Source organism: Gracilinanus agilis, chromosome 2 (genome assembly GCF_016433145.1).
Source record: "Gracilinanus agilis isolate LMUSP501 chromosome 2, AgileGrace, whole genome shotgun sequence".
In the NCBI taxonomy this organism is placed as follows: Eukaryota; Metazoa; Chordata; class Mammalia; order Didelphimorphia; family Didelphidae; genus Gracilinanus; species Gracilinanus agilis.
In genome coordinates this window covers 609,145,451-609,173,090 of record NC_058131.1, presented here as the reverse complement: position 1 = coordinate 609,173,090, position 27,640 = coordinate 609,145,451, and the positions used below count along the sequence as shown (strand labels likewise).

The 27,640-nt window shown below is 37.2% G+C and overlaps 2 protein-coding genes across 4 annotated transcripts in view; one reads left to right on the top strand and one right to left on the bottom strand.

Annotated features, from left to right (window-relative positions):
* The window catches only part of TM6SF1 (transmembrane 6 superfamily member 1), a 38,844-nt gene extending 21,503 nt beyond the window's left edge, over positions 1-17,341 (top strand). For 2 of the 3 annotated variants that reach the window (XM_044665478.1, XM_044665479.1), the window contains exons 8-10: positions 2,079-2,171; positions 2,393-2,512; positions 15,902-17,341. In XM_044665478.1, the coding sequence (XP_044521413.1) occupies positions 2,079-2,171; positions 2,393-2,512; positions 15,902-16,093 (405 nt within the window). In that variant the 3' untranslated portion in view covers positions 16,094-17,341. The remainder of the gene's footprint in view (positions 1-2,078; positions 2,172-2,392; positions 2,513-15,901) is intronic. The other variant, XM_044665480.1, reaches the window with a different exon arrangement.
* Positions 17,342-18,356: 1,015 nt separating this feature from the next.
* HDGFL3 (HDGF like 3) overlaps positions 18,357-27,640 on the bottom strand; it is a 96,502-nt gene continuing 87,218 nt past the window's right edge. The window contains exon 6 of the mRNA XM_044660159.1: positions 18,357-18,885. Coding sequence (XP_044516094.1) covers positions 18,880-18,885 — 6 coding nt within the window. The 3' untranslated portion in view covers positions 18,357-18,879. The remainder of the gene's footprint in view (positions 18,886-27,640) is intronic.

The following is a 27,640-nucleotide window of genomic DNA, read 5'->3' as shown; positions in this document are numbered from 1 at the left end:
TTTGAGGCCCACCACTTACTGAAAGATATTATTCTGGGAAGGGTTGTGGGGCACTTACCTCTGGGGATAAGTTGAATAAAGAAGAGGGGATGGTTTGAAGGGACCCAGGCAAGCCTACCACCTAAGCCAGATTCCTGATTTATCCCATATTAAGAAATTAATTCTTTCTAGTTTTTGATTTGCTACTGATGAACTTTATTGTGCAGTCTAGCCAGACCTCTGTTAAGGAAGGAAACTCAAAGAGTATGAATTGCAGCCAGGAAGAACACAAATGATTTCAGGGTATGAGAGCAGACTATGGGGGGTAGAGGAGAAGGGAGATGGGTTTTCCCCCCTAACTACAGAAGGAATGGTTTGGTGATTAAGAAAAGAAAAAAAAAAAACCAAAGAACTTTTATGAGAGTTGTCTATAGTCAGCTGTGGTGATTTTTTTGCTGGTTTTGCCATCCTGGGATCTGAAGTGCTCCACAGCTTCCATAACGTTCATGCTTTCTTTTAGGTGGCCAAAGACTGCATGATTCCCATCCATCTAATCAGGCTTAGCCTTATAGATGGAAAACTGAGAGCTAATTATTTTAGACTCATCATTTGTTATGGTAAGATGTCAGGATCATTGGAGGTTTTAGTAAGTTTCTCCTCCTGGACTTACCACTGGGGCCATTTTGGTGAAGTCAATACCTGGGCATGTAAACCAATCTGTGAAAGCCAGGCCTTGTAACTAGATTCTTTTCAGTACTCTGAACTTGGGAAATTTCTGCTGTCTTTGGAACCTCATGGACAAACAGCTCAAAGTTACAAAGCTCAAGAGTTTATTGACAGCAGTGTTGATGTACGAGATGGAGTTGGCCATTGGCCATGGAGATAGATGGCTGGCCTTGGGGCAGCTGGAGATAGCTGAAGCTGAGTCAGCAATTCCTTTGAATCTTGAACATTTAAATAATCCTCTACTGAAATACAAATATTCTCGGATAGAGATAAGATCTTGGAACTTTATCTGCCACCTTCCTAGACCAAATTAGCTGAGAGCAAAGCCCTAGGAAATTGGATGTCTGAATTTGTTCTAGAGAGTAGGTAAAAAAAAGTAGGAAAATGGGCCTTGGGAGGATCCTAAATATAAATTGCCTTGGACCTGTCCTGCTTGCCTCAGCTGTGGCTGGACCAGCTCTGTTTTTTTAAAACTCAAAGATTGAAATGGATATAGATTTTACTCTCAAAATATTCCCTTACTTCAGCCCCCAAAGAGCTCAAGTTCTCTGAGCCCATAGAGTGGAAAAAGGCAATCTTTTTAATTATTGAAAAAAAAGGGGCAGTAAGATAAGAGGAGATGAGAAGGGCAGTTTTTCTTATAAGAAATGGGATCCAGTGACACTGGCCTCTTAGCTGTTCCACAAACAAGACCCTCCATCTCTCAGCTCCAGTCATTTTCTCTGGATGGTCCCCATGCCAGGAATGCTCTCTCTCTTCTGCTTTCACTATTGATCTCCTTAACTTCTTTTAAGTCCCAACTAAAATCCCACATCCTGTGGAAAACCGTTCCCAACTCCTCTTAATTCTAGTGCCTTCTCTGTATTTTCCATTCAGCCTGTAGGTGCTTCCCCAATTGGATTGTAAGCTCCTAGAGGATGTGAACTGTTCTTTGCCTCTTTTTTGTAGCCCCAGTGCTTGGCACATAGTAAGAGCTTAATAAATGTTTGTTGATTGATTGCTCTTGCTCGGGGAATCAGAAAAACTGAGTTCAAACTGTGGTCTCTGCACACAGTAGAAGGTTAATAAAGGTTCCTTTTTTGCAATGTATATTTTGGCTTGGTAGTATTTTAGAAATACACCTACAAGCTAAATGCCCTTTAATTTCCCACTCAGCCACTAACATAATTATTTTCTCCTTAGAACAAATTCAAATGTATCTTTATAGAAAATTTTCTTTTTTCATTCCTTGCTATTGAGCATCAGTGCGTTCCAAATTCTTATGAAGGCCGAGTAGTTTGTAACCTAAACCCAATAAATTTAGCTTAATCAGCAGTACTGTGAATAGTGGGGCAGAATTATGTCTTTAATAATAAAATCATTTCTGCCTTTAGATTGCCTTGGATTGTCCTGCTGAGCTCTGCCGACTCTATATACAGTTTCAAGAACCCTACATAAAAGATCCTGCTGCTTATCCCAAACTTCAGGTGATGTACTTAATAAAACTCGGGGCAGATATTGATGACATTTTCAATTCAAAAGTAGTAAAATGTTGTATTACAGCAGAAACATAAAACTATAAAGAGATGAATTCTGTATTTTTAAAAATCAAGATAGATCAGGTATTAATCTCACCAGATGACAAGGGCAGTGTTTCCAGCTACCGCTTGGAGAGTGATCATATAGCCATGTTCATGTTTTAATACAGATGCTGGCATATATGTTTTATTCGGTTCCATTCTTTGTGATTGCACTCTACGGCCTTATGGTTCCTGGATGTTCATGGATGCCCGACATAGCCCTCATTCATGCCGGAGGACTAGCTCAGGTATTAACAATATTCACTTCATGAAATCACTTCCTAATGATCTAGCCCTTAGAGTCGAATGGATAAAAATGACAACATAAAGTTGGTGCTTTCTTGCCTATTGCTAAAAAAGACCTTTTTTTTCTTTCCACCAGAAAAGAATGTCTCAGTCCCTAATCCCTGTGCCCACAGGAAAGGGCTTAGAAATCTGATTTTTTTTGGAAATTCTCCCCCAGCCTTAAAGCCTTAGATAAGGTGTGGGTCAGATTGTTGTTCTCATTCTTTTCCATTTAAATGCAAAGGGATATATGGGAGGATTTTCCCCTCCTAGGTAAGGATGTACTGTCATTAGACTTCCATTAGGGACTTCCCAGAGTGGCCCAAGTTGTGGAGAAGGAATGATTTTAGGCCTCTAGGTATTGTGGAAGGTGTGCCATTGAAATGGGTGATCATTTTCACCCAGCCCCTTAGGGCTAGATTACTTATATTTTTTTCCACATTGTCATAATTTTTTGGTTCTTGGCTACATAACTGCATAACACAGGATACAAAGTCCATTTATAGAGAACTCCTTCCACCTGTGGGCAAAACAGAACCAGCAGCCCTTATGTTAAACAAATTGATCTTTCTGCTCTTTACAATAAATAGACATATTAGCATATGAATGATTAAAATTTAAGAATGGTTCATAAATAGCAAAACAAAACTGGGCCTTTTCCACCAGTACATAACTGATTTACATGTCAGTTTTGTTCTTTAATTTTTCTTTTTGCTCAAGCAAGCATGAGAATTGGGAAAAGTTTATATGAACTTAGTTAACAATAACATAGTAACAGTGATGGTAGAAATAGGTAGCCTAGAATTTGCGGGGTTATTGAATCAAAAAAGTATATTTTAGAATAGCAAGCAAAATTTGAAATATCTAAGCCATGCTTTGATTGTACAAATTAAAACATGAGTCACAAATGTTAAAAGGATTAATGAAGCTTTGAATGGCTCTATCACGTCAGCATTCTTGCTGCTCGATTTAATAGAGGTTTACCTTAGGAGAGTCAAGGTGACACTGTCCTGGTTCTCAGCATTAAGTTAATCAAAAATTAAGTCATAAAAGATTAAACCATTTGTGCCTATATTTGTGAAAAGGTAACAGCATGCTACCTAACTTTGTAAGTCTTTATGGTGAATTTTGGCCAAGCTGAATCCAATTTTTTTACCCAGAACTGTTATTATTTTATGGTACTTTTTAATAAGCCACTATATGATCCAAATGAAAATGTCCGAGGTCATATTTGAACCCAAGACCTCCTGTCTCTAGGCCTGGCTCTCAATCCACTGAGCCACCCAGCCACCCCAATCAATTGTATTTCTAATTGACATGGTAATTTCCAACTAGATGAATTGAATAAATTGTATTTCCGGCTGAAATGGTAATTTACAACTATACCCATAGTTACCAGAAGCCTTCCAAAATAACCAAAGGAGACTGTTGGGTTTTTTGTTTTTTTTTCGGACTGCTTGAGGGTTAAAAACATCTAAGCAAGCAAGTTTGGGATGAATCCCCAGGAGAGATGTTTCTGAGCAACCATGATTTGAATACTGGGAACATTTTACTAATTGAAGCTTCACCCCTTCTATGATTTCTTCTTAGAGCTACAAAAGTACAACTATTTTTGTAAATAGATATGTAACAAAAAAAACCAAACACTTTTCTTTCACCAAACTTCCTCTCTCTAACTCCACCCTATGCCTTTGTTCTAGTGTGTCTAAAAATACAGAACTATTAAAAAAATAAAGCCAAACAAACCCAAAAAAAAAACCCTCTAAGAATCAGTTTTTGGCCATAAGTGTTAGAGCAAAGATTTGTCAAAGAGGATAATAATGGATGATTTTGTAACAAATGACATCATCATATAACAGAGTGAGCAATGGTAAAAAAATAAGTAGAAACAGTATTCTTTTGGGCACATCATAGCATCCTCGAATGGAAGAGATCTTATAGATCATGTATTCCAGCCTCCTACTCAATGCCAGAGAATTCCTTTTAGGAGGGTGCTGACTGGAAGTCACTGGGTATATACTTGGTGTTGGGGAATTCACTATTCCACCTGGTACATCCATTCCATTCCTGGATATTTATACATTTTAAAAATGATTAGTTATGAAAATTACTAGACAGAACTTCAAAACATTTAAAATAACCCCATGCTTTTTAACTTAAAGTAAGCTTTGAAAGGTTCTTTATTTTCTTTTTCTATTTTTTCTAACCCCTTACTTCACCTTCAGTTTTAGTATCAATTCAAACAAAACAAAAGGAATCAAAATAGTATCAGCCAGGGTTTGGCAATCAGGGTTAAGTGACTTGCCCAGGGTCACATAGCTAGGAAGTAAATGATACCAGATTTAAATCCAGGTCTGACTGACTTTCTATCCACTAAGTTACCTAATGGCCCCCTTAATTTATTTTCAAGTATTAAATATCCAAAGAGAAATTTCATGGCATAGTGAAGAGAAGACCTGGGTTCAAAAGATGTTGACACAACTGGACTTTTTGACCCTCAAAAGTCACCTAAACTTAGTCTTTCAGGTAGCTCTATAAGATTCTTAATAAATTAGAGGCAAACTTACCAGTAGAGTGAGCTTCCAGAAAAACAGGAAGGCTCTATTTCTCCTCACTCAAGAGCTCTTCTTTCCTCATCAAAACCAGTTTTCATTAAGGATCAAATCAATGCATTCTTATTTAGTATAAAATGCCTTATGTGTTGCCTCCTTTGGAGGTATTTGAATTTTAACCAAGGACAATAGAGGGAATTGTTAATTATGGAATTTTCCAGCATCAAACAAGTCACTGTTTTAACAGGAGTACTTTCTTAGTGCCTTGAATCATATTTCATTAGCAGCTTGCTGCTACATCAGTGTTTATAATTGTCTTTTCTTGCCCCTCTGCCCCCCTCCCCCCAGCAATTTAGTAAAATGGTCCGAGACTTGATTGGTTAGGGACATTATTAATATATTTGTTGAATGCTTTCAAACAGCTTTATAGCCTCTTATTTATTTTAGCTTCCATAGGATTGCTATGGTATGTCAAAAAATCAGTTCAATAGCAGCTCTGACAAACATTTATTCAATGCCTTCTTTGACTAAGGGGCCATGCTAGACAATCAGATTGGGTATACTGTGAGATTGCTCAGTGTTACAGAATCAGATCAAAACTGTGGCATATAATTTGATATAAAATCTATTTGAAGTGGTGAATGATGATAGCAGATGTCAAACAGTAGAGGCCCTGGTGAACCGATTTCCTTCTGAAATTCAAGTTGCTATTTAAAATTTTTTTCAAAAAGAGCTGTAAGCTGAAAAATGACTAATCTGGATTCTATGTTTGTCCTTTCTAGATATTCTGTGACTCCGAGTATAATGCACAAATTGTGTCTTAGTTCCTCATCTATAAATTGAGGGTGCCAGTGCCTATGCAATATAAACTGCTTTTGTACAATGTTGTAGAAGTAATATGTATGCAATATGCTAATTTAAGAAATTATGAGGATAAATATGTTTTTGAATCTTTAGAAAGAAGAATATGCTTTTGTTATTCTGTAGTTTGTTTCTTGCCTCCACATTCTGCATTTTTGGTTTTGCTTTTAGTCTTGCTGTGTGGCCTGCCCACCTCCCTTTCTGATCAGATGTGTCTCATGCCCTTTGTGTCTGCACAGTTCTTCCTTGGTAAAATGTCTCAGCCTAGTCAAGCCCACCACATTTCTGTCCACTACTGATGTCATTTCCCCCCCGAGTCAGTCCTGCCTGCTCTGTTCCTCCTATTGAGCTCTGGGTTCTGTTCTGGCTCCTTTCCCTGTGTCTGCCTTACATGGACACGTTGATGAACCACAAGTAGGAACTGTCTAGACCACACTCTCCATCGCAGGCATTCTTTCTCCACTTGGTTTTCCTCTGTAAAACTCTTTGGGATGATTATGTGTCTCGTAATATTCTAGGACTTTGTGTGATCAGTACAATGTTAATCACAAGCCAAAGCACCTAGAGCAGTGATGGAGAACCTTTTAGAGACCGTGTGCCCAATTGGCACCCTCATAGGGCATGCGAACCCTCCCTTACCCCAGATTGGGGGGAGGAACACTTCCATTGGCTGCTGGGTAGATGGGCGGGGCATGTGAGAAATGTCCTCAAGTGTGGCATAGAGAGGGAGGGGAGGGGAGCAGCCCCTTCTGGCACGTGTGCCATAGGTTCACCATCACTGCTCTAGTGGGCCTCGCCATTGATGGGGACCTTATCCTCCAAGACCTTGGCCAGACGTCTTTGATTTAGAGAGGCAGAGTTCTCCAGATAGTCATCTGTTATACCTTTCGGGATTCTTGGATGAATCTGACATGCCCTTGGGTAGAAGAGAGCTTTCAAGTCAGCGAGGTGTTAACACATAGCAAGTGCTGTATAATCTCGTACTCTCTACACACTTAAGTCAGTTGTCGGTGTAAAAGATGCGTTTGGCTTTAGAATATTGTTATGAGTCTTACCTGTTTTCTTATAAGGGATGACCTTGACGTGGGCATAGATGAACATTTTATAGAGATGGGAAAGGAGGCATACCAGTTGGCAGTAATGGGCAGGCCTCTGGTTATCAAATTTTATTGTTCACCTTTTTTTTTATAGCAATAATAAGATCCAAGATATTTTCCAAGCCATGGTGTCCTTTCTTCTCTTTGATATTTGGAGAAGTCTCTGCATGCCTTCATAATTGTTTTGTCTCCAGCATGGACTATCCTTGTATTTCCATGGACTACGTGTGCTTATATTTGTTTTTTCAGCTTCTCTTACCATTTTCAGTTTCTTTTGTACCATATTTCCATCTTAATATGGAACATTGAGGGGGGAGACTATGATGTCCAAATGTGGTAGTCCCACTGCCACTGAAATTTTCTTGACTGTGGTACTAATTGGATTTTTAGAGTAATAAAAAAACTACATGGAGCATTTTACCATAGACAAGAAGCAGTAAAAATCTCATTCTTTTGAATTATGTATGAGAACTTTTTTTTCAATCTAATGGGAATTTGGCTTATTTCATTGACTTGTTCATTTATCTAAACACTAAACTAGGGAGACTGAACAAACACTATTAAAAGTAAAAGAGCCAAATAAGTGTAAATTTCATAAAAGAAAGTATGAATTATGTAGTTAGTAAACCTGCTTATTTAAGAACAGTTAATTTTTAGCCAGCAACTAGCTTTATCTGATCTACTGTCATCCATCATCCAGAAATAAGTTAGATTTGGTAGATCACTAATATCACCATATAAAAAGGATCATACATTCCACTGGTTTCCTTCATTATGCTTTACCTCCACTTATCCTGTATTATTCTGGAGTTGGAAAAATAAAAAAACCCCCGAGATTTAAATAGTTAAAAATAATTTAAAAAATAAAATTAATATCTGGGATTTATGACTTAAAAATATAATTAAAAGGTATTGTTCAAGGATGAAGTACAGTTTACAAAGACTGGGAAAGAACATGTGTCTGCCATCTTGCAAATCAGTTTGAAGCAAAAAAAGGTTTAAACTGGAAAAAGAGAGAGAGAAAGCTACATATCTTCATATCTATATATACCTCTCAATAGAAGCATAGCAATAGATTCACCTATTTCACAGGAGACAAAACTCAAGAATGAACTAGTAAACAAATCTATACTCTCAGATATTTATATGCACAAGTGTATTAAAAGTGGATAACAAGTAAAATGCAATAGAAATCTTAACTTAAATGGCAAATTTGACCTTTTAGGTATCATTGAACTTAATTATAATATAGCAGTGGAAAGATAAACCTAGTTAAAAAGAAGAAATCAGGTGAAAAAAATTTTTTGGGAGGGCGGGGTGGAGAATATCATTGGATACTAGTGATGTATTAAAGAAATCTAGGAATTAAAGATTGGGGTGGGGGCTAGTAGAGGACATTTAACTGAATATTAGTGGAGGTACAATGGAAGTAAGATTTTCATTGAGTCATAACTACAGACTACTTGGACAAAAAGGGAAAATAGATGAAGGGTTTGGGAAAAAGATTACAGGCATGTTGGGAGATAAGCTATCTGGAACTGACTGGAGCTGTCTTACAGCTAAAATCAGAACAGCTCCTCATTTTCTGTTTTACTGATAATTTTATCCTTCTAATTGTGGCAAGAGTAATCCCAAAAGGGGACATTCTGGTTAGGATTTACTTCTCACCAACTGAACTAGTTACTGGGGTAGAAATGATAAGAACCTTGTGAAGAATGGCCATTCCATTTTAGACCTCCAGATAGAGAAAGAAATGAAATGTGGGAATAATCTGGCATGCTCTAGATTTTATAAGATCAGAGTTTGAAAGATAGATAGAAACCTCATGGCACCATAAACAAAAATTCTCTATGGGTTGTCAGCCCAAGATAGATAGGGGAATTTCTCAGAAATGAAATTCTGAATATACAAGAGAAACTAACAACAAAGAGGAAAAGGTGTTTTGTGTATTTTTTAAAGATACTTATATGTGGGTACATATGAGACTCACCAACCAATTTTTTTAATTAAATTTTTAAAAAATATCTTATTTTGCTAATTATATACCAGTGTTAATTTTTTAAAAAACCATGTCCAGTAGATCAAAGCAAGGTTAGGTAACAAAGAATGAATATACAATGCTATCATTTAAGAATGGTGTGAAGGGTACTAAGATGTAGACTGGGCTAAGGTTAGCAAGGAAAGCTAAAGATAGAAAGAAGTTTTGTTGGCTAAACTAGGGAAAGGAAAAGAGAATCAAAGAAGCAATAGTCCAGTGGTCGGTGGGGATGGGAGATAGACAATTGACAACAGAGAGAACACGTCTAATTTAGTGTTCTTGTTTTCTCTGCCAAAGAAAATTATTGTTGGATTGGAAAGGACAGAACAGAAATGACTAATAAAGAGTCAATACCCTGAACCAAATAAGGCGATAGTAAGAGAACAACAAGCTGCCTTTAATGAGTTCAAATCACCTCGCCCAGGTGAACTACATTCTCAAGGCTTGAAGAACTAACAAGATATGTTTTCTTTGTGAGCCACAGTCATCGATTATTGAAAAACCACAGAGATCGGAAAGCATAATGTAGTTCTGGAGGAAGGCACATGTGCCAAATTAAAAGGATTTGCTGCTCCTGGGGGGAGGTGAGTTAAGTCTACAAACTAAGACCAATGAGCTTGACTTTTATTTCTGGCAGAAATTCTCAGATGGGTTATTAAAAGGGGGAAGGGAAGGAAATAAACACACATATACATAATACCTACTATGTGCCATAGACTCATTTGATCCTCACAACCACCCTGCCAGGGAGATGCTATTATTATCCCCATTTTGCAATTGAGGAAACTGAGGCAGATAATGGTTAAGCGACTCACGGTTACAAGTCAGCAAATGTTAATTGATGAAGATTTAGAAAAGATGGTGATTGCAAAGAGCCAATATGATTTTATTAGGAACAGGTGATGCCTGCCTAATTGCAATTACTTAACATTTTTTTTTTTACAGTATAGCTAGTATATGTATAATTTATCTAAATTTTAGGAAAACATTTGATAGAACCTCTCCAGTTAGGTGGCATCAAAACTGATTGAATGTCTATAACCAATAGTTAACTAAATTGCAAAATGTATCAACCATTAATATTATTATATCATTAACACCAGTAATATGATGTTATAAATCAATAATTTATTGATAAATATTATTAAAATATTAAGTCATTACTCTTTTCCACGGCACTACAGAAATGCCGCAGGGGTCTGTGCATGGCCTTGTGCCATTCCTCATTTTGTCAGTGACGTGGGTGAGGACACGGAGGGCATGTTTATCAGATTTCCAGAGGACGGTGTTGGCAGAGTCCAAACGCAGAAAGCCCTTGACAGGTAGGACGGCCCGGGGCAAAGCGAAAGGGGACCTACAGGGCAGACCCACCTAAGCCCAGAGGCCAGCTCTGGAAGTTGGAGCCGGGCCGCCCTGGGCCTACCTGAGGCCAGGAGGCTGCTCCTCGCACTCCGTGCCCTGCGTGCTCACACACGGGAACATTGGCATGACCGGCCTGCGTGTGGGAGGGGCTGGCGTCCCAGCGTCCAAGGAGCACGTTTGCATTCTGGCCTGGTGAGAACAGAGCCAGGGTCCTGGGCTCAGTCTTAGGCACTGAAGGACTCGAGAGGGAGCAGCCAGTGTGTGTACACGTATGTGTGGGTGCTCATAGACATGTGTATGCTATGTGTAATAGTATAAATTATATGTAGTCCAGGCCACCCTGACCAGCATCCGGAGTTTCTGCCCTACAAGGACAAGGTGAGGGAACTCCAGTGATGGCGGCCTGACTTGGGCCCTGGCGGCTCTCCTGAAGCATTCAGAGGCCTGTTGTGAAACGGAAGAAACAAGCTTCTTGTACGTGACCTCAGACGAGCCAGCGGTGGGAAAAGCTGCACATAAACAAATGCAGGCTTTCTCCTCAGAAGCCCCCTCAGAAAATGGAATTGGCTGCCTTGAGGGATTCGTGGTTCCCCTTATTAGAGCTTATTCGATGCCATTAGACACCCCTGTGGGTGGCTGAGGTCTCTTCAGTTCCTCTCAACTCTGAGACAGTGGGACTCTCTTACATTTACCCTTTCAAGCCCTTTTTAATTGGGGATTCCAAGACTAGTCACTTAGAAGACAATTCTTTAAATAAATCTATGGTTTTTAGTGGGATACAAATATTCAGAACCTATTTTGTCCTTGAAGAAATGGAAAACTGGAGCATTTTCTAACACAGTAGCTCCACTTGGCCTTTTCCACGGGGCATCATCGAAGAATGAAAGTGAAGTAGGCCACAGGTTATTTTTATATTAAAATCTGAGTTATTTTTATATAACTTTGCCTGTTGCGTCCTCTGGCTGTACAGTATATTGTTACCTTTTCAAATTGAAATTAGAATCATCCTCTTTAAGGTTTTTATTTCTTGCTCTCTCAGCACCTAGCATACTGCCTTACACATAGTAGGTACTTAATAAATGTTTGTTGAAATTTCTAAGCGCTTCTTTTCCCTGGGACATTATCTATGACCAAGCCAGCTCCCAGCAACTGAAGCACAGACCTAGGAAAGAACAGTAACATTTAGAGCTAAGGGAAGCCTGAGAAAGATGCCAGAGGGCAACCGTTACTAGGCCAAAGTTTGCACAACTGTGTTTTAGAACTTAGAATAGCCAGAGGGTGGACATGTGGGTTGGAGAGGGAACTGATATCCAAGTAGTAAAAGAAAGTACTATAATTGTGAATGCTAAGGAAAAAAAAAAAGCCAACCGGTGACAAACTGAATAAAACTTGAACCAACAAAATTAAACCAAGACAAAAATTACCCATGGCAATAATTTTAGAGAATCCCTTACTTTAGGAGTAAAGTTTCTCCAAATTTGGTTGATTTCCCCCTTAGATAATTGAATAAATTTGTTAAGTAACAGTCAACACATTTGGCCACAATCCAGACTAACTTATTTTTAGTTATACAGTTTGGAAATACTGAAAATCTTTATTCTTCCTATGATATCAATTAACACGATAGCCTATGAAAATAATCTATGCACATAATTAGTTTAGAAATTAAAGCAGAAAAGAGAAGTACAATGACTTCAGTGGGGGACCTACAGTTGACTGGTTAATCTGCCCATGTATTTCATATCACTTTAGTTGTGTTATTTATTAATTTTCTCCCAATCCTATGGCCAATCAACCTTACTACCAAAGCAGAAGCAGGCCCAGGAACCTAAGTATTCCACATAATTCTTTCCTCTTCCTTCCCAAATAAAAATCCTTTGAATTTTTCCTTACTATTCAGGTGGTTTAATTTATTAAAAAAAAAAAAGTATTATGATCACTTTATTTTGGATGGCTGGTTGTCTACTGATTTGACCTAAGATATTGCCATTATAATTATGAAACTTATTTGAAGGTAAGAATTTGGGTAGTGTGCTTTATATTTCTTTTTTTTTTTTTCTAAAAAAGGAAGGGGAGATGGACTATGGCCAATTTTTCATTTGCATAGTGGTCATTTTAGTTTTTTGTTTTTTTTCACCAGACATAATGGGAGGAAATAGGCAAAAGGTTAGAAGAAGAAAAAACAAGATTTGTGTTTTTTTTTGGTAGTGGTTGTTCATTTGTTCTCTCACTTTAACATTAATAATCAAGAGTTGGATTTTTAACTGAGTACATACTGTGTCTGCCTCTGAAATAGCTACATCTATTCGGGTATATTGAAGTATCTGCCGCTCATTGCAAATAAACAGGATTTTAAATTTCTCGAGATTCCATCCCTGTATTGATCTGATGAACTGAATAATCACCGAAATTTTTAATATTCCCCTTTTGCTTGTGGTTTTTGGACAGACCTACAGACTGAAGTAGAGTATAAAGCTTGTTATGCCAAGCTTGTTGTTCCATTCTGGAAATAGCTGTGGATTTTCAGGAACGTCAGTCCAGGCTGTTTATTGGAAGAAGGCAAGTTTGGTTATATAGATATGAGCTTTGAGACCTTAATTCATTTTTTTCTTCCACACCATGCTTTTATCCAGTGGAAAACAAAAGAGGGTAAACTATATAATAACTAAAAGATTAGAGAAAAAAAACAAACCAGAGGACCAACCCCACCCCCCCTCCCAGATAACAGCCTGTTGCTTTAAGATTTAGAGTTAGACAGGACTCAACTCTTTCTGAAACTATTAGGGATAGTGGGGGGTCTGCCCAATTCCTTATTTGTAACAGGGCCTTTTGGAGGCTTAAAGCGTGTCAGAGTTCTCTGTCCCTTTCTGGATTAGGGAATATTCCCAAAGCGCTCCCCTCCTCCCCCCAGCCTGGAGACCAAAGTTTCTCTGTGGCTGATGCATTCCTGGAGCCCTTCACAGATTTTGGCTGGGACTGAACTCCTTTCTTTAACTATGAGGCTGGAGACCTTGCTGATGGGCACCAGTATGTTGTGGGATAGGGTCACACTGATTTTGTCTGTTAGTTACCATTCATTAACAATTTGTTAATTATCTAGTCTGCACAAATGGATATGGTTTAACGATTAGATTAGAAACTTTGTAATTCATGCTTTTTGGTCTATCAAATAAATTAGAAAAAGCATACCAATTTAGGTATAAAAAAGATTCCAAATATTTCTTAGAATGGTTTTGTATTTTGACAATTGCAAAGCCATTATTTAACATTTATTGAGCACCAACAATGCGCTAGGCGCAGTACAGAACATTAGACATAGTACCTGCCCAGATGGCTTACAATCTAATCTAAACACATGAATTGTTTTGTATGTTGCTGTGAATTTGGTGTTTGTGAAAATGAGGTACTAACTGTTCTTGAGTAGTGCAGGGAAAAACTTAGAGAATGTTTCTATAGGCTTCCCTACATCTTTTAACACTATTGCATGAAATCTCTGCTACCTCTTATTTCCAATACTTTGAAAACCTGTCTAGTCATTTCCCCCCCAAATTCTCTGGTTATTTTGTGAGAGAAAAATGTCTGCAAAGATGGAAAGAACTAAACTTAAATATTTTAGTTTGGTGGCACCAGAAACACCAGCATTTACTTATCTTTCACACTTAGAGACCAACCCCTCTGGCACCAGTCTTAAAACTCTAGTGTCCTTTTTATCTCTCCCACTCAGAAACATTAGCTTTTTAGGAAATTGAGGTATATTTACCATAACAGCTTATCCCAAGATTTTGATGAAGCTCTTATGGTGAAATTTCAGGCATTGGCCGGCAAGTCAGAGAGGTATATTTGAGATCAGCAGACTTCCTGGTGCCCTTGAAATTATCGGGGGTCACTATTTTGACTATATGCTAATTCTGATCGTAACCTAATATTGATTCATGGTAGGATATACTACTCATGATATCATATATTTACTTTTGCTTCCATAAAATAACAAAAACCTCCCAACCCAGGAGTAAAAATCTATTTCTTTAAAATACTTGTCACATGCAAACTAAGAAACCTGTTGGCTGATAAATAGAGGTTTCTCCCTTTTCATTTCATAGTTGTAGAATTTTAGAGCTACAAGGGACTTGAAAGATCATCTAGTCCAACCCCTCCATTTTATAGACAAAGAAATTGAGGTCTAAAGATAGTTTTAGTGATAAAGTCAGATGCTAATATTGTATTATTTGTTAGATTAATAGAATAAGTTATGTATAAATTAGTAAAAGTGATTTTTCTATTACTTTTTGGCCTTATCAGGGCAAACTTTATGTTGAAAATGTGTTGTTTGTGTCTACCTTGCTCTTACGTTGAAGTCACAAGTTTCTATTTAATTTCTTCATGAATTTTATAAGCTAAATTTCACTCAGGTTACAAAAATGCAAACATTGAAGTAGTACCAAATAAGTGTAACAAAATATTTTGAGAAAATATCCAATCTTATTTTTTTCCTTATTCTTTTATTTCACTTCCTAATTAAAATAAACATTTTTCTAATGTGTTTTTTATCATGTTCATGAATGATATCTTGGAAGTTCAAGTCATTTCCTTTTATTTTAAATGTATTGTGGCAAGTATGCAATAGAACAAAGACAGGCCCGCTTCCTTTTTCTTTTTCCATAATCCATGCTAGTTTGGCAAAACAGATTAATAGGCAAAATGGTATACTTTGACCTGAAAAGATAGCCTGTGTTTGTATCTACCAAACTGGGAAGAACCCCCTGCTAGTTTTTCTCAATTATTTCCTCGACAACCTTAGGGTACAACACAAGCTCTCAGATTCTGTACGCTGCAAACATAAATAAGTAAATATAATAAGATTGTTAATTGCTACATATGCTCATTAATATGAATGAGTTGCTTGAAAGAATAGGTAACAGATGTAGGCAAAATAAAACAAGGCTTCCTCTGCATCTCTTTGCTTATATCTTTGATTAGCTATTTATGCAGCAAAAAAAAAAAAAAATTCCATTTACTTAACTTTCCTTTTCCTGGAATTTTTGTTGAAAATTTAATCAGTGAATGACAATTAAGTGCCTACTTAGTTTCTCCAGAATGTACACCATAGCAAAACTTGTGATTTAATTAAGAATTTTATGTTAATATGGGGAGTAATTAAGCCATTAGTAGAGTTTAGCATAGAGTATTGGATGGGTTCAAAAACACAGCTGCCACACTCTAACCATGTCAAGGATGGTACGATTTATTTGGACAGTTACATCAAGAATGACCCCCAATTCAGTGAAATTCTAAAGAACACGAATCTTTATAAAGTGAGATGTCTGAGAGTAAGACTGTTTATAAGGGCACATGTATACAGTAACGCTGAACCATTTTTACATTGTTATGCCTGCATCTGAAAGCAAACTTCCTGCTGACCCATTTTTGTTTTCTATGTAACAGGCTCAGTTTTCCCACATTGGTGCTTCTCTTCATGCCAGAACTCCTTATGTCTACAGAGTCCCTGAGGAGGCTAAAATGTTTTTCCTCATATTAAACTTAGTTTATGGAATTCTTCCTCAGTTGCTGGCCTATCGATGTGTCTACAAACCAGAGTTCTTCATGAAAACAAAGACAGACGAGAAGGAGGAATAAAAATCACCTCACATGCTTTTTTGTAGCTATGTTACTGGCTTTTGTTATAACTGGAATACTGATCTAAGATCTCTTTCAAAGTGTATGTTGAAGTACACACAATTTTATTGCTCTACACTGTATGTATAAACCGTACTGTAATATTTGCAGATTTGTTCTTTTTTTTGAAAAGGGAAAACTAATTTGTCTAGAAAAGTGTAAAAACAGATTTAAAAATGTTTTCTAAATTATTTGTGAATAAACTTTTAACGTTTGCTACTACTCAGTGATTATATTATCTCATTATTTTATTTGTTCAAATGTCATTATTGAAGTGTCAGCAATTACTACTACTATGAAATTGAACATACATTGAACTACATCGAAGAATAAAAATAAACCTGTTGGAACAAAAGTGGTCTTGTCACTGATTGAAAGAGAGCCTTTTCATAACTAATATGGATTTGAGGGGGGTGGAAAATTGAACAATTAGCCTTGTATTTTCTAATACCAATCACACCCTGAATTGTAAACCATCTCCTTTTGGAAAATGTTGTTTTAAACTCTTAATTCTTTCTAATTAAACTTTAAATTCTCAATTGTAAGGATACTACAGTGCTTCTGTTAATGTTGTTTTTGTTTGGAAAACTCACCCCCAGAAGAAGGATCTGCTAAAATTTCTTCCCTTTATGAAGTGTCTACATTTCTGTTTGTAATGAGTTCTTCTACTATAATTCAATGTATATTTGTAATTGAAGTAAAATGTTTGGTCTCCATCTTGTGAAAAAAAATCTCTTATTAAAGTTTTTCATTGCAAACATTTCCCATATTTCTGCCAAGCTATGGTCTGTAGTCCATAGTATTCCCTTTTGTTTCTTTTAAAATTTCTTTGTTTGAACTTCTGATTACAATTATCTGTACCACATTTATAGTTCAGTGTGGGCATTTTCCTGAAATTTTGAAGGATTTTAGTTTTTAATGCACCTTAATTAAAAGTAAGATTCAATAAAGCGCTCTTAAAGAAACCTGGAATACCTTCCTTACCTACTTCCTATGAACTCATTCCTGTTCTGTACTGCTAAGTGTGTGTGTATATGAGCCTATGAAAAGGTTCAACTTTTTATTAATGAGAACAAGGATCTAGACCAGAAAATGTGTCAAGAAATTCTATTTGAGTGTCTGGCTAATGAGTACATCCTACCTCTTAGACACCACCACGACTATGGTGTCCCTGATTTGCCATTGGTATTTCTCCTTCCTCTTACTTCTTTCCGTAGCCACCCTCCTCACCCTCTAGTCCCACCCTCCAGCCTCTTCAGTAGTAGGATAAGAAAACCAAAAGAAAATAAGGAGCCAAAGCACATGTGTAGTGACGGATATATGAAACTAAGAGTGCATTTGTTGTGGTAATATCTTATACATGCAGGTCATGCATCCATTTTTTTCAGTATTTTCGAAGCTAGTCTGAATATGTTTTCAATAAAATAATAACCTTATTACCCAGAAACGTACAAAAAACCTCACCTGCACTTGGTTCTATTGTCAACTTCTTGTTAACAATATTTTGCTTTAATACTGAGTTACATTAATACCTCACATTATTACATGTATGAAGCCAAATGACACTAGCTCAGTTGCTTACAACCTCAAATCTTACTCCCATACACATTCCAATAAATTTATTCTGTAAAAACAATACATTTTTTTTTGTTTTTGATTTTTTTTTTACAGTAAACTTTTCAACTACAAACCTTGAATACGCGAAAGATGTTCCAAGGACAAGCATAACAAGGATTGAAAAAACCAAACCGACTAAATATGTTCTCACAATATTAGCTGGCATAAAAATAAATAAAATTTTCTATTATCACAATTGCAACAATAATGTACACATAATGGTTCTGGAATGATTATTTACTAGTCTAACTCTATTTCCAAAAGAAAAGAGAATACATTTCTTTTTTTCTTTTTTAAGCCTTTCAGTATTTTAAAGTCAGTGATTTGTTTTGGTTTCCCATAGGGCTGCTGTATCATAAACAGGCTTAAAAATGAAAGGTATCTGATACATGAGTAATTAGTTCAAGTTGTATTGGTATTGGAAAAAAAGTCCTTGTCTTAATCTAAAGGAACACAAAAGACTAAGAACATCACAGATAGAAACTAAGTGAATTTGTATACATAACAGCATGATTTTTTGAGAAGTATTAGCTCTCAGCTAGCTATTTCTAATAAGGAATAGGTATTTTACAATATTATTGAATGTTTCGCTCATGGCCTCATGAATCCAAGAACAATTTTGCTTTCGTTTCCAATCAACAAACAAAAGAATGGCCTTGTGGTAATTTACACTTCTGTCTCTAGAAGTTCATCTCCATGTTCCCTCCTGAAGGGGAAATATTCCTAAACTCTTCCGCTGTTGGCCTCTTTTGTAAGAATGCTGATTTGAATTTGATTTAGTGGTGGGAGAGGGTGGGGATGAGGGGGGAGGAGGATGAGAAGGGCTGCCCTTTCTACTGGTAAAACATATCCAGATGAACAACTTCGTGTAAAAATCTTCATCATCTGTCAGCGGTTAAGGGCAACTTCATGCAACCAAATGAGAAATTGGATTGAAAACCCTTAGAAAAGACTAAAATGTCTTATTTTTTTTTTTTGCAAACACAACAGAGAGGAATGTGAATAATGTGCATACAAACTGGGACTATTGATGGTAACAATGATTATGTGTTGATTCATATCAAACCCGAGACAATCAAACATGTAACCTTCTTGTGGTTTCCCTTATTATTCAGTATTCATTATGTTGGTTAAGTCTGTAAAAAAGAAGAAAACGAACTATTAGGTGGCTATTAGTTTAATTTGTTATGATACAAAAGTGAGATTCTAAATACCGTATTTACACCTGACTTTAGATGCTGTTTATACCTATTACTGTAACACTCACAAATGCTGAGAGGAAATAGCTTGTGTGAAATATCTCCCTGTGTGTGTATGTGTGTGTGTATACATGTATATATATACACACACATTCATTTATATATACATAAATAAGTACAAGTCGAGGAATACATAATAAAACATTTAGGAAGGTCTCTCTTCAAAGGAAAAAATAAAAACTTTGGTTACAAATTGTTTGAGTGTTAGAGTGCAACAGTGGAATTAAGCTTCTTGAGGGCAGAATCAGGTTTGATTTTTTAAAAAACTCTTACCTTCTGTCTTAGAATTAATTGATACTAAGGGGGGCAGCTGGGTGGTTCGATGGACGGAGAGCCAGGTCTAGCAACAGAAGGTCCTGGGTTTAAATCTGGCCTCAGACACTTCCTAGCTGTGTGACCTTGACCAAGTCACTTAACCCCCAATACCCAGCCCTTACCACTCTTCTGCCTTAGAACCAATACACAGTATTGATTCTAATATGGAAGGTAAGGGTTTTTTAAAAAAAGAATTGATACTAAGGATCAATTCCAAGGTAGAAGAGTGGTAAGGGCTAGGCAATGGGGGTTAAGTGACTTGCCCAGGGTCACATAGCTAGGAAGTATTTGAGGCTAGATTTGAACCCAGGACCTCCCTTCACCAATCTTGGCTCTCTATCCCCTGAGCCATCCAGCTGTCCCCACCTCAGTTTGATTTTTGCCTTCCTATTCTTCATGCCTTATCCAGAGTAGGTACTTAATACAGAACTGTAAAACTGAACAGGACTCAGGGAAGGTAATTAAAATTCTGGAACTTTCTAATGACTACTTGGGCTTCGAACAGAAAATGATATACAAGCTGCATTCTCCGGTTCAAAAAAAGGATAAGAAGCATCAACAAAAAAGGTGAGATGCCCCAAACGGTCACCTCCCAACACACACGGCCCTATTAGGCCTGTGCTATGTGCCCATGTGCTAAGCCTGCTGATACAAAGGAAGGTCCAGGGCCCCTGCCTGCAAGGAACTCCCGTTCTCAGGGGGCAGCACCATGGACATGCCTAGGTGTGCACGAGAGACAGATATCTGTGTGTGCTTCATGTGTATTACCAAGGCGTGTCTACACGTCTGCACAGGCAGAGAGAGGGAGGGAGGGGGAGAGAGGGAGAGAGAAGGAGAGAAAGAGACACAGACAGAGACACAGACACAGAGAGAAGGAGGGAGGGAAAGTGAGAGGGAGAGAGAGACAGAGAAACAGAGAACAGAAGGCAACTGGAGAGAACCCCTGGAGAAGGAGAGGGGGGCAGAGGCTGCCTGGTGTGGGGAGAACACTGGATCAGTCAGGGAAGCGGGAGACAACATGTCATGGTCAAGGAAGTACAAGCAGGCCTACATGGCTGGATGCAGTATGTGTGGCAAGAATAGGAAGGTGGGAAGGAGAGAGACTTCCGGTCAGGAGAGGCACTGAGGGCCTGAACTACAGCCATCCCTGGGTAAAGGAACACAGGAGAGATGTCAAGGCAGAAACAAGAGTTGGCAATGGGCAGATATGTCGGGGGTGTGAAAGGGAGGAGCTGAAGAGAACACTGAACTTGCAAGCCTGGATAAAACAGAAGGCAGCATCAGCAATAATGGAGAAGTTTAGAAGAGGGGAAGGTAATGGGTTGAAGAATAATGTGGGAAAGATAATGAGTTGAAGGATATATACATTATTCTTGACAATCACTGAGACGTATATAGTTTTAAGAAACAGGAGAAAAAAGTCGAGGCCATAGAACTATAGAGATCTTGATCTTCAAAATAGAATTAATAAAGAAGAATAAAGGGAGGAAATCTAGAATATAAATTTTCAAGAACTGACACGGAATTTAGAAATCAGTCTTTTAGAAGGGAAATATATTTCCCTGTGATTCTTTCTTCTTTTTGCCCAGTTTGTAACTTTCATTTATACAATTTTAATAAAACCTGAATAATTTCCCAGCATACTTTACTTCAATTGATCAGAACATAAGAAACTTATTTAGAGAGGGGTTATAAATGAATGTTTTTTTCATCATGAGTATTAACATGCTCTCCCCACAGCTGTGTCTTCATGGGAAAAGTGAATTGGAGGACTCGGGCAATTAAGTGGTTAATTCAATCACCAGTTCTTCATTATATGGCAGCCTATGATATCTTTCAGTTTGAAAATAACCTTAGGAATAGGGGGAAAAACAGTTATAAAATTTCCTTTCCCTTTAGAGTCATAGAAGTTCCTTTCATCCAGGTCCATGGGAAAAAATGTACTAAATAATATCACCCATACTCTGGGATTTTTTTCAGACAAATCCTACTTACTTATTAATAAACAAAAATAGTAGAGACAAGATTAAGCCTAAAGGCACTTTGGAGGTTTGCCTCTGAGCATCACGATTGATTCTCCTCCTTCAGGGAAGGTGATATATATGAGATCATTAAAATAATTGCATTATTATGGCAAAAATTAATCACTTGGTGGCCAGGGTACTGGTGATAGACCTCTCTCAGTAACTGACTGAGGCTGGTTCTTGGAAAGTGGACAGGGTCACCAGTACTCATATTTGAAACCTTTCTGGAACAGCAGAACCTGCCAGAGGTTGGGCTCTGAAGGCAGTATCTCCTGAAAGCCAGAGCATCTCCATAGAAGAATGAGGCACTGGTGAGGACTTAAGATAATTATAAATTATTAATCAGTCACCTTATTTAATAATAACTATTGAAAAACTTTGTGAGAAGAGCAAAAAAAAATGTCTGGATACATCAGTGCAAAGAAAGATCGGTGTTAACATTTTTATCTTTAACTGAAGCACTGAAAATCCCCGGGTACCTATTATCCTTTAGCCTTCTAAGGAAATATTAAAGTTCAACATAAGATGACAGCAGTAGTGGTCTTAACTACCTCAAGATAATGCATTTTCCATGAGAAGTCTAATGAGTATAGTAGCTGTATACAGCATTCCATTTGGGGTCATGAAGACCTGAATTTGAATTCTGCTTCAGACAGTTAATAGCTGTGTGATTCTGAGTAAGTCACTCAGCATCTCTGGGTCTCAGTTTCTTCATCTCTAAAATGAGGGGTTGAACTTAATGGCCTCTAAGGTCCCTTTCTAAAGTGCAAGGCTGACCATGTTACCACCCTATTCCATAAACTCCAGAGAATTTCTATCATCTCCAAAATTAAACAGAAAATCCTCCTGTTGGTGTTCAAAGTCCTTCAGAGCTTGTCTCCTTCCTTTGCTCCCCACCCTCACATCCTCTTCAGTGCAGTCAAGATGACCTCTTGGCTGTTCCTTGAACAAGATACTCCATCTCCCAACACCAAGCATTTTCCCCAGCTGTTCTCTGCTGTGTGGAAAGCTCTCCCACCTGGTTCTCTCAAGTTCCAGCTAAAATCCCATCTTCTATAGGAAGCCATTTCCAATTTCCCTTCATTCTAGTGATTTTAGTTTAATTTCTTTCCTTTTAGCCTGTATGTAGCTTGCTTGGACATTGCTGTTTTTCATATTGTCTCCCCTGTTAGACGGGAGCCTCCTGAAACTAACTGCCTTTTACCTTTCTTTACATCCCCAGAATTTAACGTAGTGTTTGGCATACAGTAGGTGTTTAATAAATGTTTATTGACTGACTGACCTCCCAGCTCTAAATCTATGATCCTTTGATCTTACATGCTTGTGGAAGTATGATGAACAAATGAAGGCTTTATACATTTTAAAATTTAACCTTTGAAAAGTATGGCTGAATTAAGGGTCTATTTCTGTGCCACCATCACACTATCATGTGTGATAAATATTGCTAATTCAGAATAAAGAGGGAGCAGTTGATCATGAAAATATGAACTGAATAATCTTATTGTACATATGTGACTTTCACATACAGAAAAGAAAATAATATGAAATGGATACTCACAAGTAAGTTAAATAAAAATTGCTGTTCAAAACAAGCTTATTTTGTACTTCAGTAGTTCAATGATCTATATAATCTAATCAATTTACATACTCCTTCCTCTTAATAATAATAAGAGCTCTTATCTTGATAAGATAACAATTATTATTATCCCCATTTTATAGATAAGGAAACTGACAGAGGTTAAGTGACTTGCTCGGGGGTCATATAGCTACTAAGTATCTGCCATCTTCATTTTCTCCGGATTGTGTCAGCGCCCCACAGTTTGTAGCACTAGAGCATTACTTAAAGAATACTATACAGTTAAAATGGTAGTTTAAAAAGATGGGCTTTGGGGGCAGGAAGCATTTATAGTTTTTCAAATGCAATCCAGCCTGTTGTTTTCATTCTGCTCAAACGCGGGCCCAGGTTACGGAGTATCTGCGCTACCTACTCACGATTCACGTGCCACAGGAGAGAAGGGACTTTGGGGGAAATCTAGTCCAACACATGCCTGTAAAGGAATTCCTCTGCTAATGTTCCCAAAAGAGTCCATCTGAACTTTATATGGACACTTCTAATGAAGGAAAACCATTACTTTCTGGAGGAAAATGTTCTCAGCTGTAATTATTCCTTATATGAAGCCTAAATCTATCTTTCTGCAATTTTCACTTATGGCTTTTAATTCTGCCTCTGGGGCCAAGCAGAACAAATCTAATCCTTCTTCCCCCATGCCCTTACAAATACTTAGAGACAAAGTCCTCTCCTGTGTGATAAATATTCCCAGTTCCTTCAACTGAGTCTCATATAGAAGGGTCTCAAACTCTCTCTGATGATATTATCTAGGCAGCAGAGTGTAGTGAACACCACACTAGAAGTCAGGGAGATTTGGGTTCAAATCCTCCCTTTGACACTAGCTGTGTGAGTCTGAGCAAAATCCCTCACCTCATCTACAAAATGAGGGAGATGGACTAGATGACTTCTAAGGTTCCTTTTGGTTCTAGATATACAATCTTATGATCCTCCTCTGGATATTTTCCAATGCCTAAATGTACCTTTCAGATCTGGACACAACACTCCAGATTGGTCTGACCAGGGCAGAGAACACTCAGACGGCTAATCCTTCCAACTACCCATCATAATCTGAGCAATATGCATTTTTCTTCCATTTGGTTTTTCCTTTGTGGATTACTATTCCCTTTTGAGAAACCATGGATTTCATTCAGGAAGATGAATGTATACAATCAACAAGATAATATGCTTGCAAGAGCATGCAGAAAACCAGATATAGATAATCCCTTTTCCCTTTGTATTTTTTCCAGAATATCTTTCATGGAATCAAGATAATCTACATACCTGGCAAGCATAAGTTTCTGTTTTATGCCTCAACTGAAATGATGATCGGAGGATTATCTAGTAAGGATTATTTTATGACCTTTTATTTTTTAAACCCTTACCTTCTATCTTAGAACTGATACTAAATATCATTTGCAAGGCAGAAGAGTGGTAAGGGGGTTAAGTGACGTGCCTAGGTTCATACAACTAGGAAGGGTCTGAGGTCAGATTTGAATCCAGGATGCCTCCAAGCCTGGTCATCTTATCCAATGTGATTCTAACATATACTGAGAAGAATCTTGTTGAAGAAAAGTCTGTAATGCTGTTATTTTGTTCTATCAAATAAAAGGTCATTTTGTCATCAACCAACATATATTTTATTTTGTCTACCTCGCAATTATGTAATTGTGATGTAATAATTTGCTATAGAAAGTTATCTGTAGGAGTTTTCCTGATTCCTTTTTTAATTTATATTATGTATGTGCCCAATACATATACAGAGCATTCACAAAAAAAAAAGTTTGTAGAGGTGAAAAAATAGGCATATGAGTTGGTGGTTCTTAATGTCTTCTTGGTTGCCTGTTTGGGGTAATAATAACATCTGAGGTTTTCTTGCTTTCTGGACAATCTACCAGTCTTTGACCTCCTTCATTTTTTGAACCTGGTCCAGGATAATCTCTGAACTCCATGATTGCTTTCAGCTCTAAATCTATGTTCCTATGATCCTTCTCTGAGTATACCCTCAAATTGAAGTTACCAAGTATCAAGATAAATGTAGAGTTACTTTGAAGGATCTTATCTAATTCTTCATAAACTTTTTATTTCATCCTTTGAAAATGATGTTGATCAATATTGTCCAATGATCAGCTGTGAAAGACTTAGCTACTCTCAGCTAATGATCCGGGACAATTCTGAAGGATTTATGACAAAGAATGCTATCCAAATCCAAAGAAAGAACTGTTGGAGTCAGAATGCAGACTAAAGCATACTATTTTTCACTTAGTTTATTTTGCGATAATGAGATTAAACCTACCCTGCCCATTCTTAGATTTAATCATCAAAGGTGTAAATATCACCACTTAATTCACAAGTTGGGAAGTCTGTGACCNCCCCCCGGTAGTCCTAAGCAAAGCCTGGGCCCTCAGCACTGGCCCAAGGCTGAGCCTTCTCTGGCTGAGGGCTAATGTTAACCCCTGCCTGGGTTGAGCCAGGGGCTGGAGCAAATTATTTAGTGTGTTAGGTTAATTACCTTACCTTATCCTCTCTCTGATTTTCTTACTTTTGCTCTCTCTTCTCATTTGTAAATAAACTATCATAAAAGTCATTTTGACTTGAAGTTTTTTTCATTAGAAATTGATATTTATTCAAGTCCTTGGCGACCACCCCTTTTTAACATTTAGTCAACCAAACCCTACTTTTTCCACCTTACAATTTATGGTTTTATTTTGGGGTTCTGATTTTATTTGAGTAGTCTTTTATAACAATGACCAATATGGAAGTACATTTTGCATGATAATAGATATATAATCTAGATCAAATTGCTTTCCATCTCCAAGATGGTGGAGGGGAGGGAGGGAGAGAGCAGGACAATTTGGACCTTATACTTTCAGAAAATGTATGTTGAAAATTGTTATTAAATGTAATTGGGGAAATAAAATATATTTTTAAAAAAGAAAAAGAAAATGATGATGATGATTAGAATGCAATTATCTTCATTGTAATCTGTTTACATGCTCACTGTGATAACTGCAAGGTGAGATGAACCAGGAGCTCTTGATGTTTGTTCTTGCCTTTGGAAACACAATGAAACCAACTCCATCACTCTTGCATTTGCCCATCTAAGGAGATCATTTGGATCATGCTCTTATTTAACTTCAAGAATTTTACCTTGTCTAATTTTCCTTCCACAGCAAAAATATCAGTATGGATATGATCAAGTCTTATAGCAGTAAATAAATAAACTGGTAATGAAGGACAGTTAATGTTTTTAGCAGTTGAAAACTGTATGATTTTTGGTACCCTCTATCTTGCATCTCCCATTTTCTTACTGTTATTGCCAAAGGGGTCTACCTAAGTCTGAGACACATAATCAAAAACTCTATAACCTCCTGGTGATGACTCTTTCTGCCCTTCACTAGGCTGTTAATTGGATAGCACCCAGTTTATAACTAAGACCATATTAAAAGTCAAACCTAAGAAAGGTTCTGCTCTCAGTGTAACCTTTGAGAGCCCTATGCCTTTTTCTCTTCTCCACATCATGGTGAGCCAGCAAAGTAGACCTTTGTTGAAGGAATATTCCGAATTATAAAAAAAATTACCATTTAATAGTTTCACCATTTTGTAGATATTTTCCACCAGATCTAGAGTAACTAAATTGACCATATCACTCCCCTGCTCAAAAATCATCACTAGTTCCCATTTTTCTCCAGGATAGAATACAAACTCCTTAGCTTGTTATTTAAAGCTCTTTACATTCTGGCTCCACTCTACTTTTCTTGATATATATTTTACATTGTTCCCTTCCAATTTAATTAACAATCAAACTGATAAACTTACAGTTTCCTGAGCTCACCTTTCCATCTCCCACCTTTATGTTTTCACAGATTACTCTTGTATAAAGAGTCTAGGATGTACTTCTCTCTCACATCCAACTCTTAAAATCATTAGCTTCTTTAAGGGTCATTACAGGCTCTATATCCTGTGGGAAAACTTTCTCAGAGAAAGGAAAAAGACTCTTCTCTCAAGGAGCTCAAAGTATAATGAGGGAGATAACATACAAACAACCATGTACAAACTACATACATGATAAATTGGGGAAAAATTAACAGAAAAAAAGACCCCTAAGGAGCTGCTGGGTGGCTCAGTGGATTGAGCACCAGGCCTAGAGACAGGAGGTCCTAGGTTCAAATCTGGTCTCAGACACTTCCTAGCTGTGTGACCCTGGGTAAGTCACTTAACCCCCATTGCCTAGCCCTTACTACTCTTCTTCCTTGGAACCAATACATGGTATTGATTCTAAGATGGAAGGTAAGGTTTTTTTTTGTTTTTTGTTTTTTTAAAGACACTAGAATTAAAGCAGACTGGTAACAATGAATGATTTCTTAAATAAATTGCTGTAGATAGTAGAGTTTTATTTTTAAAATTTAAATTGATATTCATTAATAATATTGGTCCATTTTTTTTGTCTTTCCCTGGTTTAGATATTAGGATTATATTCATCTCATAAAAGGGATTTGGTAGATTGCTTTCTTTATTAAATTTTGAGAAAATTTATATAGAACTGGTATTTATTGTGTTAAAACTTTTTCTATAATTCTCCTGTAATTGCATAACAATTGGGAGTTTCCTCTTCCTTACCAGCTTTGGTAGTTCCTATATTACTAATTCTATTTTCTTTTCTGATTAGATTATTTAATATTTCCAT